The sequence below is a fragment of the Panthera pardus genome, unplaced genomic scaffold (assembly GCF_024362965.1).
Source record: "Panthera pardus isolate Hobbes unplaced genomic scaffold, ASM2436296v1 HiC_scaffold_3, whole genome shotgun sequence".
Taxonomy (NCBI): Eukaryota; Metazoa; Chordata; class Mammalia; order Carnivora; family Felidae; genus Panthera; species Panthera pardus.
The window spans coordinates 54,193,722-54,220,874 of NW_026526876.1; the positions used below are offsets into that span (position 1 = coordinate 54,193,722).

At 52.1% G+C, this 27,153-nt stretch overlaps 1 protein-coding gene across 8 annotated transcripts in view; it reads right to left on the reverse strand.

The window, feature by feature from the left end:
- The window catches only part of RAP1GAP2 (RAP1 GTPase activating protein 2), a 224,252-nt gene that overhangs the window by 81,619 nt on the left and 115,480 nt on the right, over positions 1–27,153 (reverse strand). For 6 of the 8 annotated variants that reach the window (XR_002075089.2, XM_019429562.2, XM_019429566.2 and 3 more), the window contains one exon: positions 21,081–21,165. The exons of the other annotated variants lie outside the window; for them this stretch is intronic. Coding sequence is in view for 5 of the 6 variants with exons in the window: in XM_019429562.2 (XP_019285107.1) it covers positions 21,081–21,165 (85 nt within the window). In the remaining variant the exon portion in view is untranslated. The remainder of the gene's footprint in view (positions 1–21,080; positions 21,166–27,153) is intronic. 8 annotated transcript variants of the gene reach the window in all.

Sequence of the window (27,153 nt, forward strand, 5' to 3'; positions counted from 1 at the left end):
CCAGCATCGGCGAGACAAATACAGTCAGCCTCCAGAGTCCAAGTTCTGAACCAGCACTCTAACAGGGCCCGGGGGCATTGTTGGGATCAGCTGGTGGGTATACACGCAGCAGAAGGCTCGGGGTCCAAATCCCACCTGTCCTTCCCTAAAATCTTTCTGAAAGCCCTCGGCCAGAATTCCCATAGCACTTGATTTGATTTGGGTACATATCATATCCTGTTTCCTCCTAATGGCTAGGTGACTGGCTGATCTTTCCTCTCAATTAAAAACTCCTGGCAGGTAGAAGCTATGTCTGTATACACCAGATTTCATCAAACCCAAAAATGACCTCCATTGTAAGATACACATTATTTTATGTATCACTAACAAAGCAAAAATACCACCGGCCACAAACTCTGGCACGCATTGGCAGTGAGATGCAGCCTGGTTTCACAGACGTGAAATGGGGGTTTGTGGGGGAGTGTATCTTAGAAGCGATGAAATACAGTAGTAGCTGCACAGTAATTATTTGTACTCAGTAATTATTTCTTGGGGCAGCAGAAAGAATACTAAACTTGAAATCACAAGCCTCAAGTTAGTGTCTTACCAGCTGGCTAAGGGGAGTGCTACATGTACCTCTCTAAAATTCAGTTTTCTCATCTATGAAGTCGGGGAAAGAATTCTTCCCTTCCGAGGTAGTTGTGAGAACCAGAAGCGTTCAAGAAAATGCTTCATAAACTGTAAAGCACTGTCCCAGCTAAAGTATAAGCAGGATGTACAGTGGATGATGAACACCATCAGTGGTTACAACCAAGGCGGGGAGGCCCTGTGGGTGTTTGCAAGGGGCACTGCCTTGGGGCAATCCAGGCCCATTTTCCAGGAAACACCTGAGGCTCCTGCTTCCAAGATGTCCCTACCTTGGAACAAGGGCATGGCACTTGTTCCCAGGCCTGCACTGGTTAAGGAATTGTGAAGTCTACACAGTAGAGGCTCTCCAAGCCAGCCTTTGGGGTGCTGGGCTGTAGTGCTTCTGGACCTGGTCTAGTCTGCGGCCTGAAACTCCGAGGCTTCTGAACAAAGGTGGGCTCAGGTTCAGGTCCAAGGCTCCCAGTGGGGGACTGGACAAACAGCTGTGTAAATCTCATGGGGTTATCAAGTTATAGGCCTGCAAAGGGTGAGCCGGGCTGTCAGGCAGCAGCCTACACGCAGGAAAGTGAGGAGTCAGCCTGGCTGTGGTCTCATCGGTGGCCACACTGTGGCCCTCTGTTTCTGTCTATCCTGAGGAATAGGAAATATAGCAGCCCTGAGGCTGAGAGGGTGGGAGCAAAGGGCAGCGTTGGCCTCCAGGAAAACCTCTGCTTCCCCCCAAGTCTTCTTGTCCCTGAAATGCAAAGTGTCCTGAGCTCCGTGGCATTTCTCTCTCCTAATTGCCACTGGTGGGTGGGTGTCTGGCTGGGTGTCAGAGACGTGGCTCCCCCCCTCCATCACTCTTTGGTGGTCTTTGTTCCCCAGGCAAGGTACCTGCACAAACCAGGGTACCTTCCAGCTCACCCTCTCCCCGTACGCTTCCTTCCCCTCTCCCTCTCTCTGCTCTCCCTCCTGCCCACTTTCCTGCTGGCTCTCTGAGAGCAGAAACTGCAGCCGTGCTGTCCAGCACACCTGGACTCTGGGTTTGTAGAGAGGACGGCGGAAGCCTTCTGTACCCTGCCTCTCCCCCTCGCCCTCCACTGAGTAAGTTTTAAGAACCAGGCACTCCTGACCTGGTGCCAACGGGCAGCCTCCCCCGGTCCTGGCCTTGACCTGTACCTGCGAGAAAGGAGAGGCTGCAGAGGCTGCCACTGGGCTCACCCATTCAGAGAGAAGCCACCCCAGCCCCGACACGGGACCTGCACCCTCCCCAGCAGACCCTGCTCCCCTTCGCTTATCTCAGGAGCTGTCCCCTGCCCTCCCGTGGGAGTGTCCCTGCCCTCCTGGCAGGCTAGCACTACCTCAGGGAACCATGAACACACCCAGCTACCACCAGGGAGAGTGTCCTCATCCTGCCGGTCTCTTGGCTGTGACCAGAGCTCAGCTCACTTATCTCCAAAATAAAGACTCCTCCTGGTCTCACTCCCTAACTCACTCTGAAGCTTGAGGCAAGACCGAGTTGAGGGACACCAACTTCACACCATTTCTAAAGTAGGAGGCACCGTCCACCACGACATATACCACACACCAACCAGCCTTCTCAACAGGCCTCTCCTAGCTCTGTGCCTCAGTTTCCACTCTCACTCAGAGTATACAGGAGCCGCCCTCCCCGCCACTGGGGCCAAGCGGTCACCCCAGAGGCACCTGGCTGCTCCCAGAGCCCTCCTCCCTGGGAGGTGCTTCCAGCTGTACAACCGCTGCTCTGAGACCAAGAAGAAAAAAGAAGCTCTCCACCCCCCAAGCCCAAACCAGCACTGTTACTAAGTGGCAAGAGCGAGGTTTAGAGATTATCTAAGTCAGAATTGCAATTATCCAGGCTCTTCCTGTTAACACTGTCCTCCATCCAGGACAATAGATCCCTGGGATTTGGCTGAAGCCAGTCCCTTGCCTAACACAGAGCGGGTTCTCATCAGATGCACTGGACTGAAAACGGAATAAATCAATACATGTGTTTGTGCCGCTGGGTTTGGCTAAGCGAAGGGCAGTATCAGAAAAGAAGTCATAGGAGATGGGTAACTTTGGGGGCTCGTGCTCCCAGTATGCCTGAGAGATGCCATCTGAGTCATCCCACCTCAGCCCTGGTGGCCCCTAAAAGGCCCAACTGTCTCCTCCCTGGAGGGAGAAGGCAGAAGGAAGTCTGGGGGGCTCCACCCCCCTCCTTGCTGAGGGTTTCGTTTCAGGCTAACCTGCAGGAAGGGGACATCTGCAAATTGCATGTTCTTTCCCTTCCCCATCTTCCAATTAATGATTACCTAAATAAATGCTTCGGTCCCGAGCGACTCGAACAGCCCCAGAGCTCCAACAGCCTAATTATACACACACAGCCACGTGGGGACGTTGACACTGAACAGCTCTTTCCCATAAACCATATGTCAAGTTACACGATTGTCCCGCCTGCTTTTGCCAGCTGAGGCTGATGAACGGGTACTGGGGCAAGTGCAGGCCCTTGTAAGATCGGGGCGGGGCCATTGGGCTGCCCACCTCAGGCCCAGCTGTCCCGGCTGGGGGGCAGCAGCGGGCTACAAAGACACCACACCCACATGGGGTCCTGCAGCATCCACCTCCCACACAGACGCCCCAAACAAAGGAACTACAACAAAGAACAACCCAAATGTTCACATCCGCCATACACCCACCCCCCAACGCACACACACACACACACACACACACACACACACACGGTACACACTCACTCATGCAAACACACACAGGCTTGGTCCTCTGGGGTTTGTGGGCCCCCAAGGTGAGGACCATTAGCCAGCTGCACACGCCCTCCTGCAATAAACAGTTGTATCTGTTGCTGTTTCTAATTTGCCTGCCCAGTGGTCCCCTCCTCAAAAGCAGACAACAAAGGAGGCACGCAGAGTGAAGGAGGACCAAGTCGAAGACCTCAGCCTTCTTCTCACAATCCAATTCCTTTCCTACCAAAAGATCTGTGTATCCAGTGGATACGCTGGAAGCAGTGTGGGCGCCTGGCTCAGAGGGCTAGTGCCACCTTCCAGACCTCACACTGAGGCCGCACGCAGGGCAGGACTGACACAGCAGATGAGCGGGCCACGCAGGGAACGTGGGACGCGGTAGCAGGTGCACCCATTCTGACTGAGGAGGCCGCCGCCGTCCCCACTTGGGCACGGTCTCCCTAAGGATGTCTCCAGGAGCACCTGAGTTGGGGAGGTAGGCAGCGGACAGGGTGGTGGGGCCCTAGCGCCTGGCAGCCTGACCTCCTGGGTCTGCCCAGCTGATTTTGCAGCCGGTGGCTTGTCACTGCTCCCCAGCCCCCAGTAGCCCCAGCCCCAGGCCACTCGCTAGTGTTAATGGTACTGGCCACAAGGGGGCCTGGTGAGCCATATGGGGAGTCCAGACCCACAGCTGGGCTCCAAGTCACTCCCTGTGATGAAGGGGATGAAGTGGAAACGGGTGATGCCAGAGGTCTATCTAAAGAGAGGGCTGACCTTTTACAGACTCGGACACACTTCCAGGACCTCTTCAGGTCCCCACGGGCAGGTGATGTGCCCTAGCCCCAAGGCACAGCCCCACTTTCACTAAATTGGGAGTTCCTTTTGGCCACGAGGCTTGGGCTGGAAGGCTTGCACTCACCCATATGACCTCTCCTAGCACCACCAGGCGGCCTGGATTTGTCCCGCCCTGGGAAACAGTGTACCCTGAATGCAAAAGGAGCCCACTGCCTTCTCAGGGCAGGGCAGTCATGGGGTCTTAGCTACTAGGATAGTCTGGCCATGCATAAGAGACCCCACCTCCAGCTCCAGCTATGCTTGGCCAATCTGGTCCGTTCTGGGGAATTCTGTACACCTTAGGTGACACAATCTTCCTGTCTCCATGACTAATCAATCTGGCCCCATAGCTCCCCTGAAACTGCTCTTTTCAAGGTCACCAATGACCCCCATGTTGCCAAATCCAAGAACTTTTGCCCTTGTCATCATCTCTCAGCACCACTCTCGCTTCCAAATTAGCATTTCCAAATACATATTTGTTTTCCCACTTCGTTGCCTCATGAATATCCAAACACAGAACCTCCAGAATTGGGCCCCTGATATTCCCCCCAGAACCTTTCCAAGCCTTTCCATCTCAAAAAAATGGGTCCAAAATACCCATCGCTCAAGTCCCATCTAGGACAACTAGACATCTAGCTCCCGCCCCCGTCCAGCCCAACAGCACCCCTGTTTGCTCAACCTCTTCAATATAAGTCAAATCCATCCATTTCTCCTCATCTGCACCACGAACCACCCCCAGTCTCAAGCCCCCTCCAACTTTTTGCCCAGACTAAAGCAGCAGACCCCAATCTGATCTCCCTCCTTCCACTTTTGCTGATCTACAGTCCATGGGGCCCATGCCCACCACAGAGCTCTCTGTGAAGTCGAAGGCACAATCTGGACGCACAGCCCCAGAGCCCTGAACCAGGCCGGGCCACCAGCTCCTGCCCTCGAAGCCCCACCCAGCTGAGGAGTCCAGGCTAGCTCCAGGGTCTCTCAAGAGTCTTGCCCAGGTGACCGGGTGATCGTCCTCCTGGGGCTGAGGCCGTAAGTCCCCCGCCCCCTCCGTGTCCCTGACGACAGCTGATAGCCAATTCCCAGAAGAGACCATCTGGGTCTTGGTGCACAGCACCCCCCACGCTCGTGCATCAAGGAGATTTAGAGATTATCAGTGAGCTGGAAGTCCCTGCCGGGGTGTTTGCACGCCCTGTGATATTGCGTTTTAAACATGTGTGTCTGTTTACTCTCCCTGCCAGGGCTTTGCTGTCCGCCCCGTAGCCAGGCAACACTATCTGACCTGGGGGACCGTGAGGGGGACTTTCTGCGCCAGGCAGGTCACCTGGGGAGGGTTATCTAAGTGCAGCCAGTCTCAGCATAATGAAGCTCCTGTCTCCTCTCCCACACCTTGCCTTCCTCACCCTCAGATGATCCCGGGCCACAGGCCCACAGGTCCACAGCAGACCACTCTGATGAGATGAAGTAAAGTAAATGGGAGGAAGAGGACAGTGTGTGGTAAGAGGCCAGGCAACGGCACACCTCCTTTCAAGAAAAGATTGGACAGCTCCAAATCAGGGCTGAGTGAAGCTCACATAAGTCACTTTTCTGCCCTCAAGGCAGGGTAATATATTTCCACCTGGATGGGGGAATCAGCAAATTGCTGACCTGAGGTTACAGAATTGAGGTGACATCTCAGCTCTCAACAGTATGAATGCTGTGTGGCCTTTGCTCTGTGGAAAAGCTTAGGGACAAATGACATGCCAACCCTCAAAACCCAAGAGCGGGGAAGGACATTTGAACTCATATACTTTGGTCATGGGCTCCCAAAGCAATGAAGTCAGGCAGACAGACAATCAGCCACCGAGCACGGAACCCCAAAAGAAGAAGACCTACTGTGTGTTGGCTTCTCAGATTTCCTTAGAAAGTAGGGAAAAGTCCTCCATCTTACAGATGAGAAGCTCAAGTCTAACAAAGCCCAGTGTCTCCCACTGAACCATGGAGGTGGCCTGACCTTGCCATAGCTGAATAATAACCCCCTCCAAAAGATGCTCTTGTCCTGACCCTCAGAACCTGTGAATATATGAGGCGAATATAAGGGGAATTGGGTTGTGGATGGAATTAAGGCCGCTAAATCGGCTGACCCTAAGATGTTTAGAGGTCCTAGACCATACAGGTGTGCCCGATGCAATCAAGAGTCCTGATAATCAGGAGGCCAGACGGAGAGAAGCAGGGAGACAGCAAAATGGGAGGACTTAGCCCAACGTCACTGCTCCGAATGGAAGGGAGGAGCCCCGTCAACACCTTGTTTAGCTCAGTGAGACCCACCGCAGACTTCTCACCTCCAAACATGATGAAAAACCTGTGTTATCTTAAGCCGCTAGGTTTGTGGTCATTAGTTTCAGCAGCCACAAGAAGCCAGTACTGACCTCTTGACAGGAACCATCCAAGAAGATTTTATGGAAGGGAGGAGCACCATGCCTCTCACTGGGTAACCTTTCCTCGCTCCTCAAAACTGAAATGCTCTGCGGCCTGGGGTGAACTTTTACTTTGGTATTTTGATACCTGCCTTGAAGCCCTTTGCTGACCTTCAAGAAACCAGGTGTGGACCCCTGACCGCCACTGGGCCTGGGACTCATGCAGCAAGAAGAAAGGCTGCCCAAGCAGGTGGCAGAGAACCCAGACATGCAAAGAAGACTTGGGGCCCTGCCTGTCCAAGGCAACTCAGGCTGGTCTGATGAGCTGGGATGCCTGGGCCTCCTGGCTCCCACCTATGCTGCCAGCACTAACCTCAGGGGCCTTGGGCTCTGGGTCCTGGCATCAGCCCTGCTCTCTAGGCGACCAGGCCCAACCCTGACACTTACTAGACCCTTCCAGCGCTGGAAGATCCACCTTCCTGCTCCCCAGATCTGACCGTGGTTCCTAAGCTACCTTCTGCTTTACTATTCTGGTGTTTGAAGGATTTGCTCTGAGGCTCCCAGACCCCCAGGATCCATCCCCTCATGGGGTAGTTACAGAGAGAGCATCATGCAAGGATTTCCTGCCTTTGTGAGTTTACCCAGGCTGCCCTTGTCTTCACACCCAAGCAGGGACCACTGGACCCCTTAGTGGAGGTCATGTCTCATCTTGGGTCACTCTCAGGGGTAGTTTCTGCGGCTTTTGCCTCCTTGCAGCCATCACACCCTCAAAGACTAGAGATCGTGTCTTCCTAGTTCAACAAAAGGTCACCAAGTATGAGGAGACAGAGAAAAATAAGTCACAGCTCCTGCCTCCTGCTTCACATGGCCTAACTCTCCTGACCACCGAATGACCACCCCAAAAGGACACTCAGATGCTGTCCCAAACTCTATCTGGACATCCAAGGGGAGGTTAGGAGGGGGGCAGGGAGTGGCGGGGATCCAACTGGATTCTCAGAATCATCCTGATCTCCAATACATCTCTGGGGTGAGATGCAATTCGGGTCTCCTGAGCCCAGGCCACCTACCAGGACTAGCCTCTGAGAGGGAGAACCCTAGAAAAAACAGGTGAACATCTGGCAGAGGTCTTAAACCCAGCCACTTTCAGGAGCTGGGGAGGATATGAAGAGCATGTCCCTCCCAATAATACTGAAAGGAATCTTTCAACATCATGTTGGTCAAAGGAAGCCTATGTGAGGACTAACTGGGTGGGGCCAAGCCCACCAGCCCTCCACCTCACCTCTCCCATCCCCTTCCACCCTTTCTCCCACCTTCTCACCCTCCACCCTCTCCTTGCCTTTTCTCCTCTCCCCACCCCCTTTCCCTTCTCGCCAGTCTCCCTTTCCTCTTCTGCTGCACATGACACCACCCGGTCATCCACCCCTCACTCCTGGCTTTCCATTTAGAGCTAACCAGCCATCATATTAACATCTGACATTTCAGAAACTTCTCTATCCTGCTGCCAAATCAAATCAGCTCAGGGGCACCTGGATAGCTCAGTAGGTTGGGCGTCTGACTTCGGCTCAGGTCATGATCTCACTGCTTGTGGGTTTGAGCCCGCGTCGGGCTCTGTGCTGACAGCTCCGAGCCTGGAGCCCGCTTCAGATTCTGTGTCTCCCCCTCTTCTCTGCCCCTCCCATGCCCGTGCTCTGTCTCTCTCTGTCTCTCAATAATGAATAAATGTTAAAAAAATTTTTGAAAAAAAAAAATCAAATCAGCTCAGCCCACATCATTTGCTAACAAACCCAATTGACTCCCAAAACGGGCTCCATTTCCGCGTGTAACTAAGCCAGGGGGGCTCCAAGGGCTCCCTCCACAGACACCCTGCCAGGCCAGCCTCCTGCTAAGGGCAGGGCTGCTCCCATCCAAAAGAGTGTGTCATGCCCGCTGAGGGGCCAAGGTCACAGACTTGAGTCGCCTCCTCCTCTCCAAAGAGCCAACCTCTATGTTATAAAGTTGAAATAATTTAGCAAAATAATAATAATGTCTCTACCCACAAAGATTTGTCACTGTTTGTTTGCTTGTTTGTTTTAATCTTTTATTTCATCTTTAGAGGACTCTTCCAGAAATTAGTATCTCCTACAGAGAGGAAACATTTACCTAAACTTCAGCAAATCCTTCTGAGCTGCTTCTGTTTTTTTCCTCACTGGTTAAATGCAAATAAAATCAAATTTAACTCTTTTTATTACAAAGGAGCACAAACGGTGAGATCCCATTTATTTATGCCTCTGTCTGGGTGTACAATGCCGAGATGTCTGTACCCTTAGCAAATGGTAGAAAGGAACATGTCTGGATGGTAGGATTATTATTAGGACTTTTTTCCTACTTTCTTTGCACTTTACAATTGCTCAATTTTTTAAATAAGAGACATGTATCATTTTATTAAAAATAGTTTGGTTTTTGTATGGAAACCAATTTGACAGTAAATTTCATATATTAAAAAATAAAAAATAAAAAAAAATAAAAAAAAAATAGTTTGGTTTTTGTTGGGTTTTTCACTTGCAAAAAAGTCTTATGAAAATTCTCCTCCAAGAAAATACTAAGTTTTTGTTCAATGCCACATTCTTAAGGCTGGATCAGTCAATGAAGACTCATAACTATCTGTTATGAATATTTTTTTAATTTTTTTTAACGTTTATTTATTCTTGAGAGAGAGACAGAGAGACAGAGCATGAGCCAGGGTGGGGCAGAGAGAGGGAGACACAGAATCCGAAGCACGTTCCAGGCTCCGGGCTATCAGCACAGAGTCCAACACGGGGCTCAAACCCACCAACCGCAAGATCATGACCTGGGCCAGAGTCAGATGCTCTTGCCTGTCATGTAGCCCCAGGCCGAAGGAATGTGTGGAACTACCAGAAACTGGAAAAAGCAAGCAAGGATTCTCCTCCCCTAGTGCCTCTGGAGGGAGCACAATCCTACCGACGCCTTGGTTTCAGACTCCTGGCCTCCAGAACTGCGAAAGAATAAATTTCTGTCATTTTAAGCCACCAAGTTTGTGGCTTTTTGTTACAGCAGCCCCAGGTAAGGAATATATACTCCAAGACCTGAAACTCCATTTCCACACTCATCTAGGAGGAGAGACTCTGCCAGGGGCCGGGGTGGGGGAGCCAATGGGAGAGACACACACAGGAGGTACTTACTTGGGCTCATAACTGTGGAGGTGCTATCTCTTCAGGAACAAAAAAAGAACCCACCATCCACTGACTCCCAAAGTACCAGACACACTAGGCAAGTGTCAGGTAAATGACACACATGCATGGGAGTGGGGTAGAAAGGCAAGGCATGGAATCTGGGAGGGCCCCCTCCCAAGCCACTCTCTTCGAGGAAGTGTCTATGGCAGCTGGAAGAGAAGAAGAGTGGGATCATCAATGAAACCACCCCACAAGCACTCAGCTCACTGCCCACAATAATAACCACTGGCATCCATTACATACCAACACGTAACACGAGCATGTGCTTTGCGAAGCCCTCATTCGCCCACTGCCTTCTGTAATCCTCGCAGCAACCCTGTGGGGTGAGCTCAGTCTACAGATGAAGGGACTGAGATTCACGGATCACTGAACTGCACAATGTCACATACTTACTAAATTCCAGGCCCAAGGCTCTGTCCCACACATTCATCACAGGAGGCAGGACCCGAAATAAGCAGGGATGTCAGAGTTGGGGTTAAGACAGCTGGTCAAGCCTTCAAAGGCAGGTGGCATGACTAGGGCTGGAGCAGTGAAGGAAGCATCCCTTGGGAGACTCCCAAAATGCCAACTGCTCTATTAGGGCACAAGACCTGTCTAGAAGCATAGACTCGTTTTAGTATTAGCCGCAGGCAATAGGAATTAGGAAGGACACTCCTAACAGGGATAAACAGATCGTGAAATGCATTCCAAGGCCAACCATGGACTCTCCAAGGCCCTGAACTGCCAGGGTCTACACTCAGTCCAATCCCAAAATCCTTTATGCAGATGCTGGCCTTGCAGGTCCTTTCTGTCACCATGGGGATCAGCCTCGCCTGTAACCCCTGACTGGCTCTGGGCAGCCCAACCACAAGGGATGGAAACATGATCCAGAGAATAATCCCTCCCTGAAAACCCCTTCCCTAAGTCTGAATTTGCTGGGCAGGACCCTTTGTTTGGGTCTTTTTCCAAGACCCTCACTGTCACCCACATTTATCAGGAAGGGTTTGGGATCTAATACACAGGGCTCAGGTGGGGCCAATCACACAAAATGCAATTTCAGTTTTGTTCATTGGATAGGGAGAGGCACCTCAACCATGCTCGCCAGGTAGAGCAAGAAATCAGGAGAAACTGAGAAGAAACTATATTAACAGAAAAATCAGTATACTTCCTTCTAGACTTTCCCTCTAACCATTGCTGTTCTCTGGAGGAATCATAATGACTAACATTTCTGGAGAACATGCTAAGTGCCTCTGTTCTAAGTGATAAGCATACATCATGTCAATTCATCTCCACCACAACCACACGAAGCAGGTTCTCTTATGTCTCTGTTCTACCAATGAGGAAACTGAGGCACAGAGAAGTTACACAGCTAGGAAGTGGTAAAACCCTAAGCCCAGGCAGACTGGCTCCAGAAACTGTGTTCTTAACTACTACTCAATATTGCTTCACATCTTTGAGAAAGAACCTCAAAGGGGCCCAAGTCCAGGTCAAAGGAATGAAATTAGCCTTCACAGTGGGGTAGACCATGCGGCCTGTCAGAAGGAAAGGGGCTAGGGACTCAAAGGACAGGGGAAGAGGGTTCCCAGAGAAAGGATTCTGGAAGACTAGCCATTCCCCCCACATAAGGGAGAGAAGGAACAAGGCCCAAGTGGCCCACATGGCTAGTCCAAGTCCTGTGATCTAGACTCCAATTAGCAATGTCTAGGAACCAGGGTTCCTCTCTGATGCCTCCAGTTCAAAGGCCAGTATCCCAAGGCTACAGGGGAACAGGCCACGGACTCTCATGTGCTGATGGCTCCCAGTTCCCTAGAGAGAAGCCCTGACTATATGTTTCTCAAGGGCAAGAACCACATCATCACCATCACCATCACCATCATCAGTGCCTGACTGGCTCAGTTCATGGAGCATACGACTCTTCATCTCAGGGTTGTGGGTTCAAGCCCCATGGTGAGTACAGAAATTACTGAAAATCTTTTTTAAAATTACCATTATTATCATCACAACCAATTATTGACCATCTACTATGTGTTAGGCACTCTACTAGCTACCTCATGGATTACCTCATTACTTCTCACACCCCCTCCTCCAGGTCAGATGGCCATTGTCCCTCCACTACAGGAGAAGAAATTACAGGTTAGGGAGATTAAGTAACACACTCAAATGATTCACACAAAGGAGTCTGGAATAGCGTTTAAGACAGCACCGGCTCCAGAGCCACACAGACAGACCTGAGTCCATATCCTGGCTCTGCACTCACCAGCTATGGGACCTTGAGCAAATAACTTAACCTCCTCTGACAATTTCAATCAGAGATGCCAGAAGTAATTCATCTCAAATGTCAACTCCAATGACTGGCGGCAGCTGCCTGCAGTGCTTTGATGGAGAGGATTCTGAGACGGCATCCAAACTCATGGGAAAGAGTACTGTGATCAATTACTAACATCCACCATGGGCCAGGAGGGTGGAGTGACAGCACCAGTGTCAGGGATTTGCCATTCCACATCTAGAGAAGCACCACGGCTTGGAAAAACAACCATACAAATACACTTATATGACCAGCGGACCTTTGACTAAAGCACCAGAGCAACTGAAAAGTCTTTCCATATATATATGGGAATACATGGACCTAGATTCCATATCATGCCATACACAATTAAATTCCGATGGGTCTGAGACCTACAGCTAAAACCATAAAGCTTCTAGAAGGAATCTTTGTGATATGAACTGAGCATGCACTTCTTAGGACACTGAAAGCAACAGATATAAAATGAAAAATCAGACATCACCAAAATTAAAACTTCTGCTCATCAAAGGCACTGTTAAGAAAAGGTATGAACTAGGGTGCGTGCCTGGCTCAGTAAGCAGAGTGTGTGACTCCTGATCTCAGCATTGTGAGTTTGAGACCCATACTGGGTGTAGAGATTACTTAAAAACAAAATCTTAAAAAAAAAAAAAAAGTAATGAACTTGTATCCCTACTAAGTAAAGAATGGCTACAAGAAGACAACCCGACTTTAAGGGGGAACACAGGGCAAAAGGAACTATGAGACAGTCCACAACCATGTGAAAAAATGCTCAGCATCATTAGTCACCAGGAAAACGCAAACTAAAACCACAATGAGATGCCCCTACATGCCCACTCAAGTGGCTAAAATTAAATAGACTGACAATGGCAAATGTTGACGAGGATGTGGAGCAATCGAAATTCTCATAACATCGCCAGTGGGAATGTAAAACGGTACAACCATTTGGCAATTGGCAGGTACGTATAAGGTTAACCATTCACCTACCTGTTGACCCAGCAATTTCACTCTAGATATTTACCTGAGAGAAATGAAAACACATCTCCGAAAAACAAAAACAACAAAACAAAACAAAGCAAATCAGAATGTGCATAGCATTTGGCTATTCATTACAGCCAAAACTTAGAAATAACCCAAATGTCCCTCAACAGGAGAATGAACAAATTGTGGCACATTCATACAATGGCAATAAAAAGGAACAAACTACCAACACACTGGCAGCTCGAGCAGACCTCATAGATCTTAGGCGGAGCTGGACACAAAGGAATACATAATATAGGATTCCTTTCAAATGAGCTCTAGAATAGGCAAAATAAACTCATAGTGGAAAAAATCAGAGCCCTGGTTGCTTCTGCGGCAGGGGCAAGTCGTGGGGTGTGGAGGAGGATAACTAGAAAGGGACACAGTAGAACATTCTGGGGACACAGAAATTTCCTATCTCTGAATCTGGTATAGGTCACATGAACATATTAGTAAAAGTGTAAAGTTAAGATTTACGCATTTCAACGTAAGTACATTTTTTAAAAAGCAGTTACACCTAAAGTGATGTGCAAGAAGTGTAAGCTAGTTGGCCTTAAAGCATGAACAAAATCAGGACAACATACGTGTGTGCACATATGCACGCATGAGGCATGGCTTCTGCAGGTGGTGCACACAGAAACACCTCCACGTTCTTAAAGCCTCCGAGGTGCATCCCCGCAGACACAGATGCAGGCAAGTCCTTTCTCATGGCCACACTGTCCTTGGGCTCCTGGGAAGTAGCTCCCAAGGGGATGATATCTGAACAGGTGACATAAATGGGGTCTGTGTGGGGACCAGAGACAGTCCTCCCAGGGCCCAGAGCATCACCGAGAACCTCTGCCGCAGTAGTAATGAGGGAACAAATATGTCTCCTAATTCTCACATGCCCCTCCAGGGCTTGAAAGGGAGAAACCAAACCTTCCTGCTATGTCCTTGAGCCCTTGTGCCCCAAGAAGGTCCCCAATATCCTTCCCACAAATGCTTCTGTACCTCATCCATACAAAATTGGTAGATCTCAGCGGGGGGCTGACACCCCCTCACCCAACCCTAATGGAGCAGGGGAGCAGTCTCCCTTCCAAGCATGGACAGAAGAGAGGAGGCAGGAACCAGGAACAAACTAAAGGGCTGGCGTTGGGCCTGGGGCCTGGGACCAGCTACGAGCCAGCTACAAGTCCAAGAGCAAAGCTCAGCCCTGCCCCCGTGGGGAGTGAATGGCTGATGGGAGCCTTTGTGCCAGTCTGAGGGCAGTTCCTCTCACACCTTCTCCAGCCCCCTTTGTGCGAGTCTGAGGGCAGTCCCTCTCACACCTTCTCCAGCCCCCTTTGTGCCAGTCTGAGGGCAGTCCCTCTCACACCTTCTCCAACCCCCTTTGTGCCAGTCTGAGGGCAGTCCCTCTCACACCTTAAAGCATGAGCCTGGGAGGGTGTGAGGAGGAACCTGCACAGCTCTGCCCAAAGGGAATGAAGAGGGTGCAGAGAAGAAGGCTCCTAGGACTCCGTTTTCTTCCCTGGCATCTGGAAACTAATACCCTCCTGACCTACCCTTGAGGGTTTTGAGAGCATTAATGAGTCATAGAGAGCAGAGTACCACAGGAGCAATGTAGGAACGAGACTTCCTGTTCATCTCCACAGGAGGAACCCCAGGCCCCCATTGTCATCTTCTAGAAGAGAGAAGGTCTGAGAGGGACTGCCCTCAGACTGGCACAAAGGGGGCTGGAGAAAGTGTGAGAGGGGGTTGCCCTCAGACTCAGACAAACGGGACTGGAGAAGGTGTGAGGGAGGTGGGGGGCTGCCCTGATGTTCGCACAAAGGGGGCTCGAGAAGGTGGGGAAGGGGCTGCCCTCAGACTCACTCAAGGGAGGATGGAGGAGACTGAGAAAAGGTCACCTCCCAGCGTCCCAGGCCACTCCAGGCCTAGTGGAGACCCAGAGGCAAGTACAACAGTTCAGATCAAGGTCAGAAGAAGTCCCAGCAATGTCACCTTCAACAAAATGCCCAGCACATTTACTGTGAGCTGGGAGAGAATCGGGAGGGTCCACCCCAACCCTTCACTTCACGAAGCCCAGAAAGGTTGTCGTCTCCGGTCAGTCCCAGGGGGTTAGCCCAACCCCACACTTGCCATCAGGGTCCTTCCGCCTCCCCCACCCCGCCTCCCCAAGAAGCCACCCTCACTCCTCTCCACCCCACTGAGGAGCCACATTACACATTTGAGCTTGTCACATGCTGAGCCATATGGTTTCTTCTGCTCAGTTAAGGCCCCCTGTAGACAGCAGGTTCTTTGAGGGGTGAGGACTGTGGCCTCGGTTTGACCCCACAGAGCCCAGCGTAGCGCTGGGCACACACAGTGAGCCGTCTCCAAATGCCTATTGATCCATTGGGCACGGAAATCAGATCATAAAAACTGTGGACCTGGAAGCAATCCACAGCATTCCCAGGGAGACAGCCCCAAACCCCTCTCCCAGCCCACCCTGCACCATCCACAGTGTGAGTTCGGGCTGGAACTGGGCTCTCGTTCAGCCCATCTGCTTAGCATCTCTTTGGTTGCTTTTTCTCAGTTTCATATTAGAAAAAAAAGAAAAAGAAAAAAAAACCCTGAAAAACACAAACAGCAAAGGGGCGGGGGAGGGGGAGTGAAGACCAGTTGCATCAGGCACCCAGCGGGGGCAGAGGCCTGGCCTGGGGAGGCTGGAGGCTTCCTCTGTCCCGGAAGTCCCCTCCTGGTGGGAGGACAGACCAGACCAGCCGCTGTCCTGGCTGTGAGGAGCCGGACGCGGGGAGCACTTTCCCAAAACTGGTTTGGCTCCTGGAATTTGGACCACAGGAGAAACACAACTATCTTCAGGGGGAGTCTAATTTCCCACCCAATTTACCTACAAAAGAAATGAATCATCATCCATCCCTGACATTCTGTGACTCCCAAGCTAATCCACCAAAAGGGTGTGCCTGCCACCCCTGCCCAGGCCTGTGGGGCCAAGGGAACCAGGGGAGACCCGCCCCTGCTGCCCAGATGCCGGGAGTGGGGCAGGGGCAGTGCCACAGAGCCCCCAGGGCCGGAGACCCTGGAGAGAATCCGGCCCCACCCTGAATGTCTCAGACCTCAGTGTGCAATAATAACCTAGGGATGTCGGAAGGTATCAGCAAAGCGGAGGCCCGATCCCGCCCTGGACATGGACATCACAAGCACCAACCCAATCCGTGCAGGTGAGACCCCACCTAAGACTGACGAGGAAGGAGGGAGCCTCGGGCCGCATCTTTAAGAACACATGTGCAAGGGCTTAATTTAGAAAAGCATTACCTAGAGACAAAGAGTCTGCTGGGATGTAACATTCAAGCGAAACCAGAGAAGCAGCAGATGAAACACAGGCTCTTCCGACCTGGATGTCCCGTACAGCCCACAAGGCATAAACATCCACCAGGCACCACCCCAGCCAGGGGACTCAGAGAACAGGGCGGTCGCAGCCCTCAAGGAGTTCCATGCAGGGAGGTGTCAGGATGACCAGCAACATGACTCGGTAAGTGCAGTCACAAAAGGGACGCTCCCTTCGCGATGAGCAGGCTGGCGTGAGGCTTGTGGTTGTGACCACATGAGTCAGTCTGCTTTGCCAAAGGACAAAAAATATCCTTGCCACAGCCAGCCTCCTACCCGCGGCCACAGGCTAAGTCCTTGCCACAGAATAAATCCAAGTAACAGTCATAAAGAGACTTTTAAGTCCAGGTACACCACACACACACACACACACACACACACACACACACTGACACCAACCACAGAAGGGCCTTGACACCACTGTGAGTCCTCGGGGTGACCCCCGACATCTTCCTCTGAGTCCTCAGCTCTAACCTTGGCCTTGGGGCTTTGGACAGTACATTCGCCCCATAGGTTGCTGCTCTGCTCTGAGGCTGTCCGAGGTCCCGATCAGGCCAGCCCTCCTTTACCCCTGCCAGCCTGCTGGGCCCTGTGCTGCCCAGAACAGAGCAGGGTCAGGTACCCAGAGTACAGTCATAAGTAATTTTTTGAATGAATCACTACGTCCACTAATAAACTCTTCCTTGTGCTCCAGATTCGTGATCAGCCCCTTCCCTCCTATATCCACGCGTCCTCCTGGTTCCTCTCTTTCAACATTTCCACTCACTCCTCGACACACCCCTGCCTGCTGTCCAGTCCTCCCTCCCCGGAACTGTTCTGAGTTACGGCAGCAAGGCCACCAGGCCACTGCACACTCCACATCACGCCTGGCCTCTGCAGCAGCTCACACAGCTGCCCATTCCTCCTTTGTTAAATGCTCCTCCTACCCGGTCTCCAGCCTCCTCCACAACAGCCTTTGCCTGGGGGAGCCCCTCAAGGGGCCGCCCCAGGAATCTCTCCTCTTCTCACCGCACCCTCTCCCTGGAGCGCCCACTGCCCCTTGCCTGACCTTCCACTCCAACTTTTAACTCCCACCTCTAGAAGAATGGGTCTAGATTCCTGCCTCCAATCCAGACCCTTCTTCTGAGTCTGGCCTCCAAATACTCAGCGGCTCACTGACACCCCCATTTGTGTCTCAAGCATGTGCGACACAGCACTTAGAACTTAAGCCCTCACCCTCCCTCTTGAGTCCACCATCTCAGAGAATGGCTGTACCATGCATCAGTTGTTCCCAACCTGGAGCCGCCCTTGCCTCCTACCTGTCCGCAAATCCTCCTGTCTCATCAATTTACCTCCTAGGAAATCGAAGATCTGATCACTTCCAAATAACTCCACAGACCCCTCAGAGACAGGCCACCGTCATTCCCTAACCCCCTCTGCACTGGACTCCTTTGGTGGCCTCCCAACCCTACCCCACTTTCCACTCTGCTCCTCCTACAAATTCTCCACCCAAGAGCCAGGGTGATTTTCCAAAAGTTGCATCATCTAGGTAGTGCTCTAGCTAAAATCTTCAATGACATCAGTGCCCTTAGTTAGGATAAAGCGCAAAATCTTTAATGAAACTTCTAAGGGTTGAGGTGGGCAGGATGGGCAGACTGAGTGAAGGGGATAGAAGATACAAGCTCCCAGTTATAGAATAAATAAATACGGGGATAAAAGGCACAGCATAGGAGCGCCTCAGTGGCTCAGTCAGTTAAGCATCTGACTTTGGCTCAGGTTGTGACCTTGAGGTTCATGAGTTCAAGCCCCACAGCAGGCTCTGTGCTCTCAGCCTGAAGCCTGCTTCAGATCCTCTCTCTCTCTCTCTCTCTCTCTCTCTCTTTCTCTCTTTCTCTACCCCTCCCACACTCTCTCTTTCTCTCAAAAATAAACATCAAAAAAAAGAAAGGCACAGTATAGGGAAGATAGTCAATGGTGCTGTAACAGCGTGTGGTGACAGGCGGCAGCTACACTCGTGGGGGGCACCGCGTGACACGGAGACTTGTCAAATTGCTATGCTGTACACCTGAAACTCGTGTAACATTGTGTGTCGACTATACTTCAACATACAAAAATGTTCTCAGACCAAATTAAAAAAATAATAATAAAATAAACAAAACTTGCAAGGGTCTGCCTCTCCATCCCTAACTGGATGCTCTGACCATTCTGCCCTCCCTCCCGCCTCAGGCCCCGTCCCTCCTGTCCCAGGGCCTACAGACCCGGCAGCAGTGCTTGTGCATAGCAGTCTGGAATGCTGATTCTGAGAGTCTGCACTCCTAAGGAGCTCCCAAATGATGCGGGCCTTGCCGGTCCCTTGGCCTCACTTTGAGTAGCAAGCATCTGGAACACTCTCCTCCACTCTGACTGCATCTTTGCCCGACGAAGTCCTACTCAATTCCCAGGGCTCAACTTCAACATCATTTCCTAAGAAGTCCTCCCTGACCCTCTCCAAGGTTAGGTTGGATTCCCTCACACACGTCCCTTGTATTGTCCCCAAGCTATGCTGGGCTTCTCCTTTGGAACACTGATCACACCTAACAGTCCATCCTGCATCTTAAAGTTAGTTTTTCAACTTTCGTCTCCCTAGCTAGACTACAAGCTCCAGGAGGGCGGGCACTTCGATGCCTTGTTCGCCACCAGGTCCCCAGCACTCAGCAACGGGCTTTGCTGGCACATGGTCAGCACTTGCGGTAGAAAGCTGTTTGGTCTTGCCTTCCCTGCATCCACCTCCCCATCTTCTCCTCATGACACCCTAATTTTTCTTTGAGGAACCACCCTTCCCCCCACTCTCAGTTCTTTGGGCTTAGAGAGTGGGCCTGTGACCTGGGTCTGGCCAATCAGAGCCTCCATCATTCTGGCCGCAATGATTGGTTCAGAGACAGACAGGTGACCTAAGCCAGGCCCTCAAGCTTCCTCCCTGAGACTTCCGCTGGAACTGCTGGGGGAAAGATAATCTTCTTTCTACTGAAGTTACTTAGCAGGTAGGAGCTACTGTCACCATCCTGCCACCACAGAGACAGAGCTTGACAAAGAATGAAACCAACAGAGAAGAGAGATGGAAAGAGACAGATCTCAGATGCAGCCATGCCTGGAGTCTACAGTTGCCATTAGAAAGCAAGAAATTCCCTTTCATGCTTAAGCCAAAGTGAGTTTATGTTTCTGTCACTGGTACCCAAGAGTCCTGACTAATACAACATTTGAGCAAATACTGGGTGCTGAATGAATTAAATAAGCATGTGAGTAAGTAAAGCCTGCCAAGAGAACTCAGGGATTCCTCCTCGGAGACTTTCAGGGTTCTCCCCACAAACTCCTACCACCCATGAGCACAGTGACAAGCATCCCACATCCAAACTTGCAGACCAAGGGGCTGACACTCAGAACGCTTCTTGGCATTACTCCGTGCAAACTGGCTGACAGAGGCTGTCTGGCTGTCAATGCCCCTGGGTACTCCTCCAGGTGGAAAGCAGGGGTGTCCTCACTCAGCCCTGCGCCCCACCTATTCCAACCAGGGCAGGCTCTGGCTGTCATTCCAGGATATTCCCCCTTGTTGCACACCCTACAGCTCTCCAAGCGGTGGGCATTCTGTATGGGATGATAATGGAGCGGTGGCTCTCATCCACTTCTTGGTGGGGTGGGGGGGGGTGGGTAATCACTGTGCAGCAGATCGGTCAGGGGAGAGGGGGGACAGCAGAAAGCAACAGGGGAGAGATGCTTAATCATTTCCTTGTGAGTCATTTCACAGCAGAGCCCCCTGGACAGAGATAGAGGCTGGCATAGATGTCCCTTCAGATGACTCAGGAAGCAGGTGACCTCTTTAGAGCTAGTCCTCACCTGGCAAACTGTGGGAGGGAGGGAGGGAGGGAAGAAAGGGGATGCATTGCTGCCTAGGCAGGAATACTGGCTGAGCCTAAGTCCTCCCTGAGAGCCAGCTCAGCCCTGTAACCATTCTGGGGGGGCGGGAGGGGGGTGCTGAAAGATGAAGGGGGAAGGGCATGGTGGGGGAAGGGTACGGTTGCCTCAGGCCCTCTCCAGGAATGAGTAGTCATAGCCTGGGGTTCTGGGAGACAGTCTCCCAGGAAAGAGACTTGTGAATGAAGTGCGAATAGGAAAAGAATTACTGACCCCAAGAAGCTCCAGGGCAACTCTCCCACATGGGGATGACAGGGCCAGCCCAGGAGGGCCAGTCAGAGGCAGGAAGACCAGCATGCAAGTGCCATTCAAGTCCCAGGAGGGTCCCACACCACAGGACCCCCGCCTCCCCCAGCCCCAGAGCAAGGCAGCCCTCCTGGGCAGTGGTCCCTTAAGGCACCAGGCTGCATTCCAAGTCTCCTCGCTTACTCCTGCCTGAGTCCCTTGTGCTGGACCCCACAGCTCCCCAAGGCCTCTTGCAACCCCATTCAGCCCCAGTCTATTTCCTCACTGCCCCTGACACCCCCAAGCCTCAGTCACACTTTCCTCCCACACTGGTGAGCTCAAGTGGACACTGCCTCCTGAGGTGTCAGGGCACTCTCTGGTTCCCACTGGATGGAAGTAGCCGGGCCTGGGACTGAAGGGACAGCCACCTCCCCTTCCCACTCACCAACTCTAAGCCTCTTACCTTCATGGTGGGAGGCGCAGTAAGAGGAGGGGACAGCGGCCGGTCTGGGAAGGTCACATCCGAGCTGTTGGCCAGCTCCTGCTTCCTGTGAAGAGGCCACAGAACACAGAAGACATGAGTCAGGGCCTGAGCCATTCCCTCTCTGCCAAGAGCAGCTGGGCATGAGGACCCGGTCTAACACACACTGCGTGAAACCAGAGTGGAATGCATCCTCTGCTGGAATGTCCTAAACCCTCCAGTGGGGCTATTCCACATGTGGTTCCTGCACCAGCCACATGGGCATCACCTGGGAACTTGTTAGAAATGTAAATGCCCAGGTGCATGCCAGAGTCTCCAGCGACGGGGCTAGGAAGCTGGGTCTTACGATCCCTCCAGGCGACTATGATGTCCACTGATGTACCGGGGCCACCACTCTTAAGACATACGGGACCCACAATACCTAAGGGCCTCCAAGGCACCAACAAATGCTTCAAGGCATCAAAATAAACTAACTGTTTTACCACAACAGCAAAGTTTGACACAGTGGAAAATAACTAGGCCCTAAAACTGTAGCAATTACCGTTTATCTTCAAGTTTTTTCATTTGTCAAAATTATAGGGGTTAGCAAAATACTCTACATGTATACGTTTAGTAGATGTATTTCAAAATACATTTTAATTAAGGACCAGCAAAAAGACAGAGACAGAAGAGGAGCATAAACATTTGTGATTCATCCTTCCTGGGTACCCTTTGCCCCTTCCCCCCGCCCCCCACCCCCACCCCACACACACACCAGGGCCAGAGAGCTGACCTCCGGAGGATGGGGCTGCCTGCTGTGTAAGCTGCAGGTAGAACTTATTTTAGTTCACGTGGGCTAGGACCATGGAGAAGCAGCTAAACAGAGTTATGTCACCATGACAACATGACTGTGACAAGTTCACTGCTCTCACACACTCCCCACTTGCCATCTGGCCCTTGCCGGTGACCAGGGAGTGCTAGTTCGCAGTCTCATCACCAGGCACGATGTTTGCAGTGAGATAAGTCTCCGGAGCAACGATTGATTATGCAACAGGGCCAGCTGGGCAGAACCTGGGGGAGCCCCAGACGAGGGACTATGGTGTCCTGGACGTGCCCTGGCTATCTCCCGGGACAGCAGCGAGAGGTGAGGATATGACAAGCCCAAGAAGACCAGGCTGAGCCATCAAAGCTCCCAACTCTGCTGCCGTCTCCTTCTCTAGAGCTCCACCCTGAAGCAGCCAAGAGAGTCAGCCTGACACCTGGGTCACACTTAAATGACCAAAGGACCCCCACTGCCACCTTGACAGAATGCTTCTTGTACTTTGCAGCCCACATCTCGCCAACGGGGATCACAACCCCAACCCCAAGCCTCCTTCATGAGAGAGGCCCGGCCTCCCCACAGAGCCTGGCCTACCTGCCTTTCCAGAGGCAGCCCTTGCCCTGAGACCCACACACCACCCCAGCCTGGCTCCCCTCAGCCCACAGGGCAGGCCCAACCTAAAAGAAGACAGGCCAGGTGCCACGGGGCCCTGTCTCCCCGGCACGACCCCTGCCTGCCCCCGCAGCTGGCCATGCCTCATCCTCATCTAGGCAACCAGGGAAGGAGACCGCGTGAACGTCTTGGCAGAGGATCCATATGACCCCATTGACCTCAGCCTGTCAATCCCCCTTTCTGATCCTCCGTCTGCCTTGCCCCTCCTGTCTTCCTGAACCCAGTCTCTCTCTGAGGGCAGGAAAGGTGGGGGACCCCCTCCCTCCGAGTCCAGACTATAACCGGCCCAAGAACCAGCAGGGCCACGACTCAGCACATGTACGTGTGTGCATGCACACACGCACACACACACACGTGAGGAATGCATGAGGCTCCTTCCACCTCTCAGAGCCACCGCCTCCCCGTTATGGCCTGGAACCGGCATGGGGTCCAGCCCAGCTGCTCTGGCCCTCACCTGCCTGTGGACCCCACAGAGCTGCGTCCCAGCACAGACTCACCCCCTCCGGTCACTCTGCCTTTTCCCCTGCAGCCTCTGCTCCGTCCTCAATGGGCCCAGCCTCTGAGAGCCACGGTGGGGGAAAGGGAGTGGCGGGAGGGAGATGATCAAGGATGGGGGCACCACCCTCGGGTCCCCTCAGGTGAGAATGGACAAGGGCTGCTCCCCTTGGGGCCTGGCAGCCAAGGAGGAAGAAGCATGCAAGGAAGGCAGAGGAGGCAAGCCCCCTACCCAAAGTCTACAGGGCTGTGCAGGGGGTTAGCTGAGGACCTCTGGACTAGTCCCCTGGAGGGAGCTGTGGCAAACTTGCCTGACAGCAGTCCTGGCTCTCCAGACACACTAATCCCAGAGGAGGGCAACACTGGCAGGTCAGCTGGTCAAAGGACGCTCAGGTACACAGTCACACTGTCCACTTCTCTCCCTAAGGTACTCAACGTCCCCTCCCATGGGACCAGAGCAGATGTGATTATTACTCAAGGTCCCTGAGTCTCAGGCAAAGGACCACTGGCCCCAACACTCCCTGGGCTGAGCCCGCCTTCCCTGCACCAGCCCGTTTTCCCTGGATGCTGGAATAAGCCCCTGGGACCAGTCTCCAGGGAGTGGTGAGGACAATTTGTGGGGAACACAGGGCGTCTTCCAGCCAGAAGGATTTCCTGAATGATGTCTGGAGCCTGGAAAGTGCTGGAGCAGGAATGGGCACCAGGGGCTAGCAGCTTTGCACCAGTTCTGGGCTCTTCCAAGATACCAGATGTGATGCCTGGGTAGGTAGAAGGCAAGACTGCTGCTCTCAGAAAGATCCGAACTCAGAGTACACCCAGGACCTTGGCTGCAAATCGACCCTTCACTGATCGGTATATATAGACGGCTCAAGTGGCCTATGGGAGGGGAGGGGACGTGTGTCCCCTTCCCCACGCTCAACTCCGAGGAGCCAAAGGTACTTAATCAAGAGCCAACCGCCTCTTATGGGTTGAATCACGTCCCCCCCAAACAATATGCTGAAGTCCTAACCTCCAGGCCCCATGAATGTGTCCTTATTTGGAGATGTAATCAAGAGATCATCAGGGCCGTCCCTTAATTCAATCTGGCTGGTGTCCTTACGAGAGGAGAAGGTGGCCATGTGAAGACACAGATACAGGGAGAACGCCACATGACAATAGTGGCAGAGACTGGAAAGAGGCGGCGGGAACACCGAGGGTTGCCAGCCACCGCCAGAAGCTGTAGGAGGCAAGGAAGGAGTCTACCCCAGAGGCTGCAGAAGGAGCAGGCCCCTCTGACACCTTGATTTTGGACTTCTAGCCTCCAGAATAGAGACAACAAAGGTTTGTTGTCTTAAGGTGCAGGTCCGTGGCACTTGGTTACAGCAGCCCCGGGAGACAAATGTGCTACCCAAGTCCCAGGTGCTAGCCTCGGCCTTGTAATTGGAGGACCAAAAACAAAGACGATGAAATCCCTGCTTCAGCGTCATCACCCCAGCCATGGTCAGCTGGGCTCAACCTCGTCCTGCCCCCGCCCTCACAACCAAGGACATTCGTTTGGGAGCCACCCTCCCAGGGACAGCCAGGCCCAGCCCAGTCACCAGCTGGTACTGTGATAAGACGAGTAAGAACTTCGGTGCTCAGCGCCATTCCAGCCGAGAGAACTGGCAAACAAATCATACATAAGTCGGTGAAAGTGACACGATTACACCAAGAGATAACCTTCAGTCGGCTCTCATTTATTAGAAGCATAAGGCAAATTATTAGCAGAGGTGGTATCCTTACTATTACTTATATCTTTCTTGTGACCCACGGTGATCCTGACATTATCACGGCACTGAGTCTGAAACTGCCTCACTGGCCAAGCCAGATGAATGCTCATACACAGCTCTGATGACATGGGACCCATGGGGCGGGGGGGGCACCGGGGAGAACAGAGAGGCGGCAGACAAGGGAGGAAGAAGATCATACAGACAGCTAAAAGAGAAAGGTGGTAAAACAGGCAGGAATGTGAGGGTCAGGGGCCTCCTCCAGCCTCCGGGGGTCCTGGAGGTGCTACCCACTCAGCATCCCTCTGCCCCAAAACCATCTGCCACTGAGGGTCTCTGCTCTGGGATTCCTTCCCCAGAAGCATGGGCGATCCTGGGGCAGCTGGGAGAGGGCCTGGCTGGCTTTAGCCAAATGCAAACCTCTGGAGGAAGTGATCAGAGAGCCTTTGGGAGAAGCTGAGAAAGCCAGGAGATGGGTCACCAGATGGGACTGTTCACAGGGCACTGGACACACCCCAGGTGGGGGCCCTACTTACAGTACCCTGGCCTCCAGCTCCTCCCTATCCAGCTTCGATTTCTCTACCCTAGACCATTTGAGGCCACTGCAGCCGCCATGTCCCCCACACTTCTATGAAAGTGCCCTCCACTAGGGATCAAGGGACTCCCAGGTTCCAGTCTGGCTCCACCCACCACCCCACTGCATGACCTTGGGTAGGTTACCTCACTTCTCCACATCTGCAAAGATGGGGGTGATGATGTTCTGAGGAATTAAATGTAATGGCCGTGAAATAAAACATAAAATCCTATACAAACGTAGACTATTGTTATTTTCATCATATTTATTGTTACTATAACCCAGAAAATGGTGATCTGGTCTCCGAGTAGACAGAGAGAAGTGAGGGTCCAGGACTGTTTAATGTCTCTGAAAACATTTCTGGCATCTCAAATAAGCACCCATGCTAGCCCCAGGGAACTACTCTCAGGAGCATAACCACTGGTTAATAATCAACAGGAAAACCTTTCACCTATCAGCAGATGGCTCTGGGGCCAGGTTTAAGCCTTCCTCCGGAAGAGAGTTCTCCCAAACCCACAAACCCCCTCTGCATCTCTCACCCCACCAGGTCCCCAGCCACCCAGCCATGCTTGGCTGGGTTTTCTCCCGTTTTCCAAATAGCCAAGCTAAAGGAATGCAGACAGTTGGCCACTATAAGAAGCTTCCCGGGAAAACGCAACCAAAAAGGAATGAGGCATACCATTCACAACAGCCAAAAGGTGGAAAGAACCCCGTGTCCGCACGCAATGAATGAATAAACAAAATGTGGTCTGTGGATGGAGTATTATTCAGCCATAAAAAGGAACAAAGTACTGACCTATGCCACAGCGTGGATGAGCTTCGGAAACATTACGCTACGTGAAAAGACGCCAGACACAAGAGGCCACGTTATTATGATTCCATTTACGTGAAATGTCCAAAACAGGCACATCCAGAGACAGAAAGTAGACTAGCAGTCACCAGGGGCAGACAGAGAATGGAGAGGAACGGGGAGTTTCTTTCCAAAGTGATAAAAATGTTCTGGAACTACATGCTGGTGACAGTTGTACAACTTTGTCAATACACTAAAAAGCATTGGGTATAAAAGGGTGAATGTTATGGCATGTAGATTAAAACTGAATTTTTAAAAACGAACAAGAGAGAAGGGGCTAACTGGACTCTAGTTCTGTCACTTCTGCTTACTGTCCTCTCCGGCTGCCCTTTGGTGCCCGCAGGGCCCCGGGCTGTGCAAGCTCTGCCTGTGCGGCAATGCTTCAGACACTGACTGGGATCCCAGCCACGCCCTTCGTCCCCACTCCCAGCCCTCAGGAGTACCTGCACTGTCACTGATTTGGAGAGATCTTCTGAGTTCTAGCTGATCACATTTCCCCATCCTATACAACCAACTAAACCATAAACAATAGGAAATAACATAATATAAAAGATTCATGAGAAATCATCGTAAGAATCAGACACAATAAGAGGAAAGAAGAGTTAGAAGCCTGACGAGCTGAACCTCAAAGTCTCAGTCTCTCCGCTTTCTCATCTGCAGAATGGGCGGGCTAACTCCCAACGCCCGTTCCCTGAACAGGACTCAGAAAATCGTGTTCAACTCCTCGAGGGCTAGTGTCTTGACAGTTTTTATGGTGGCAGATACTTATGTGGTCCCTGGGTAAGGCGGGCCAGGGGGACGGATGAGCAGGGAACACCAGGCCGGGTGCAGGCTGAGGTCCATACCCAGAGGAGTCTGCCTTGCCGGCTACAGAGACCCCAGACCCAGCACACAATCACATAACCCTCATTCTGGCAGCA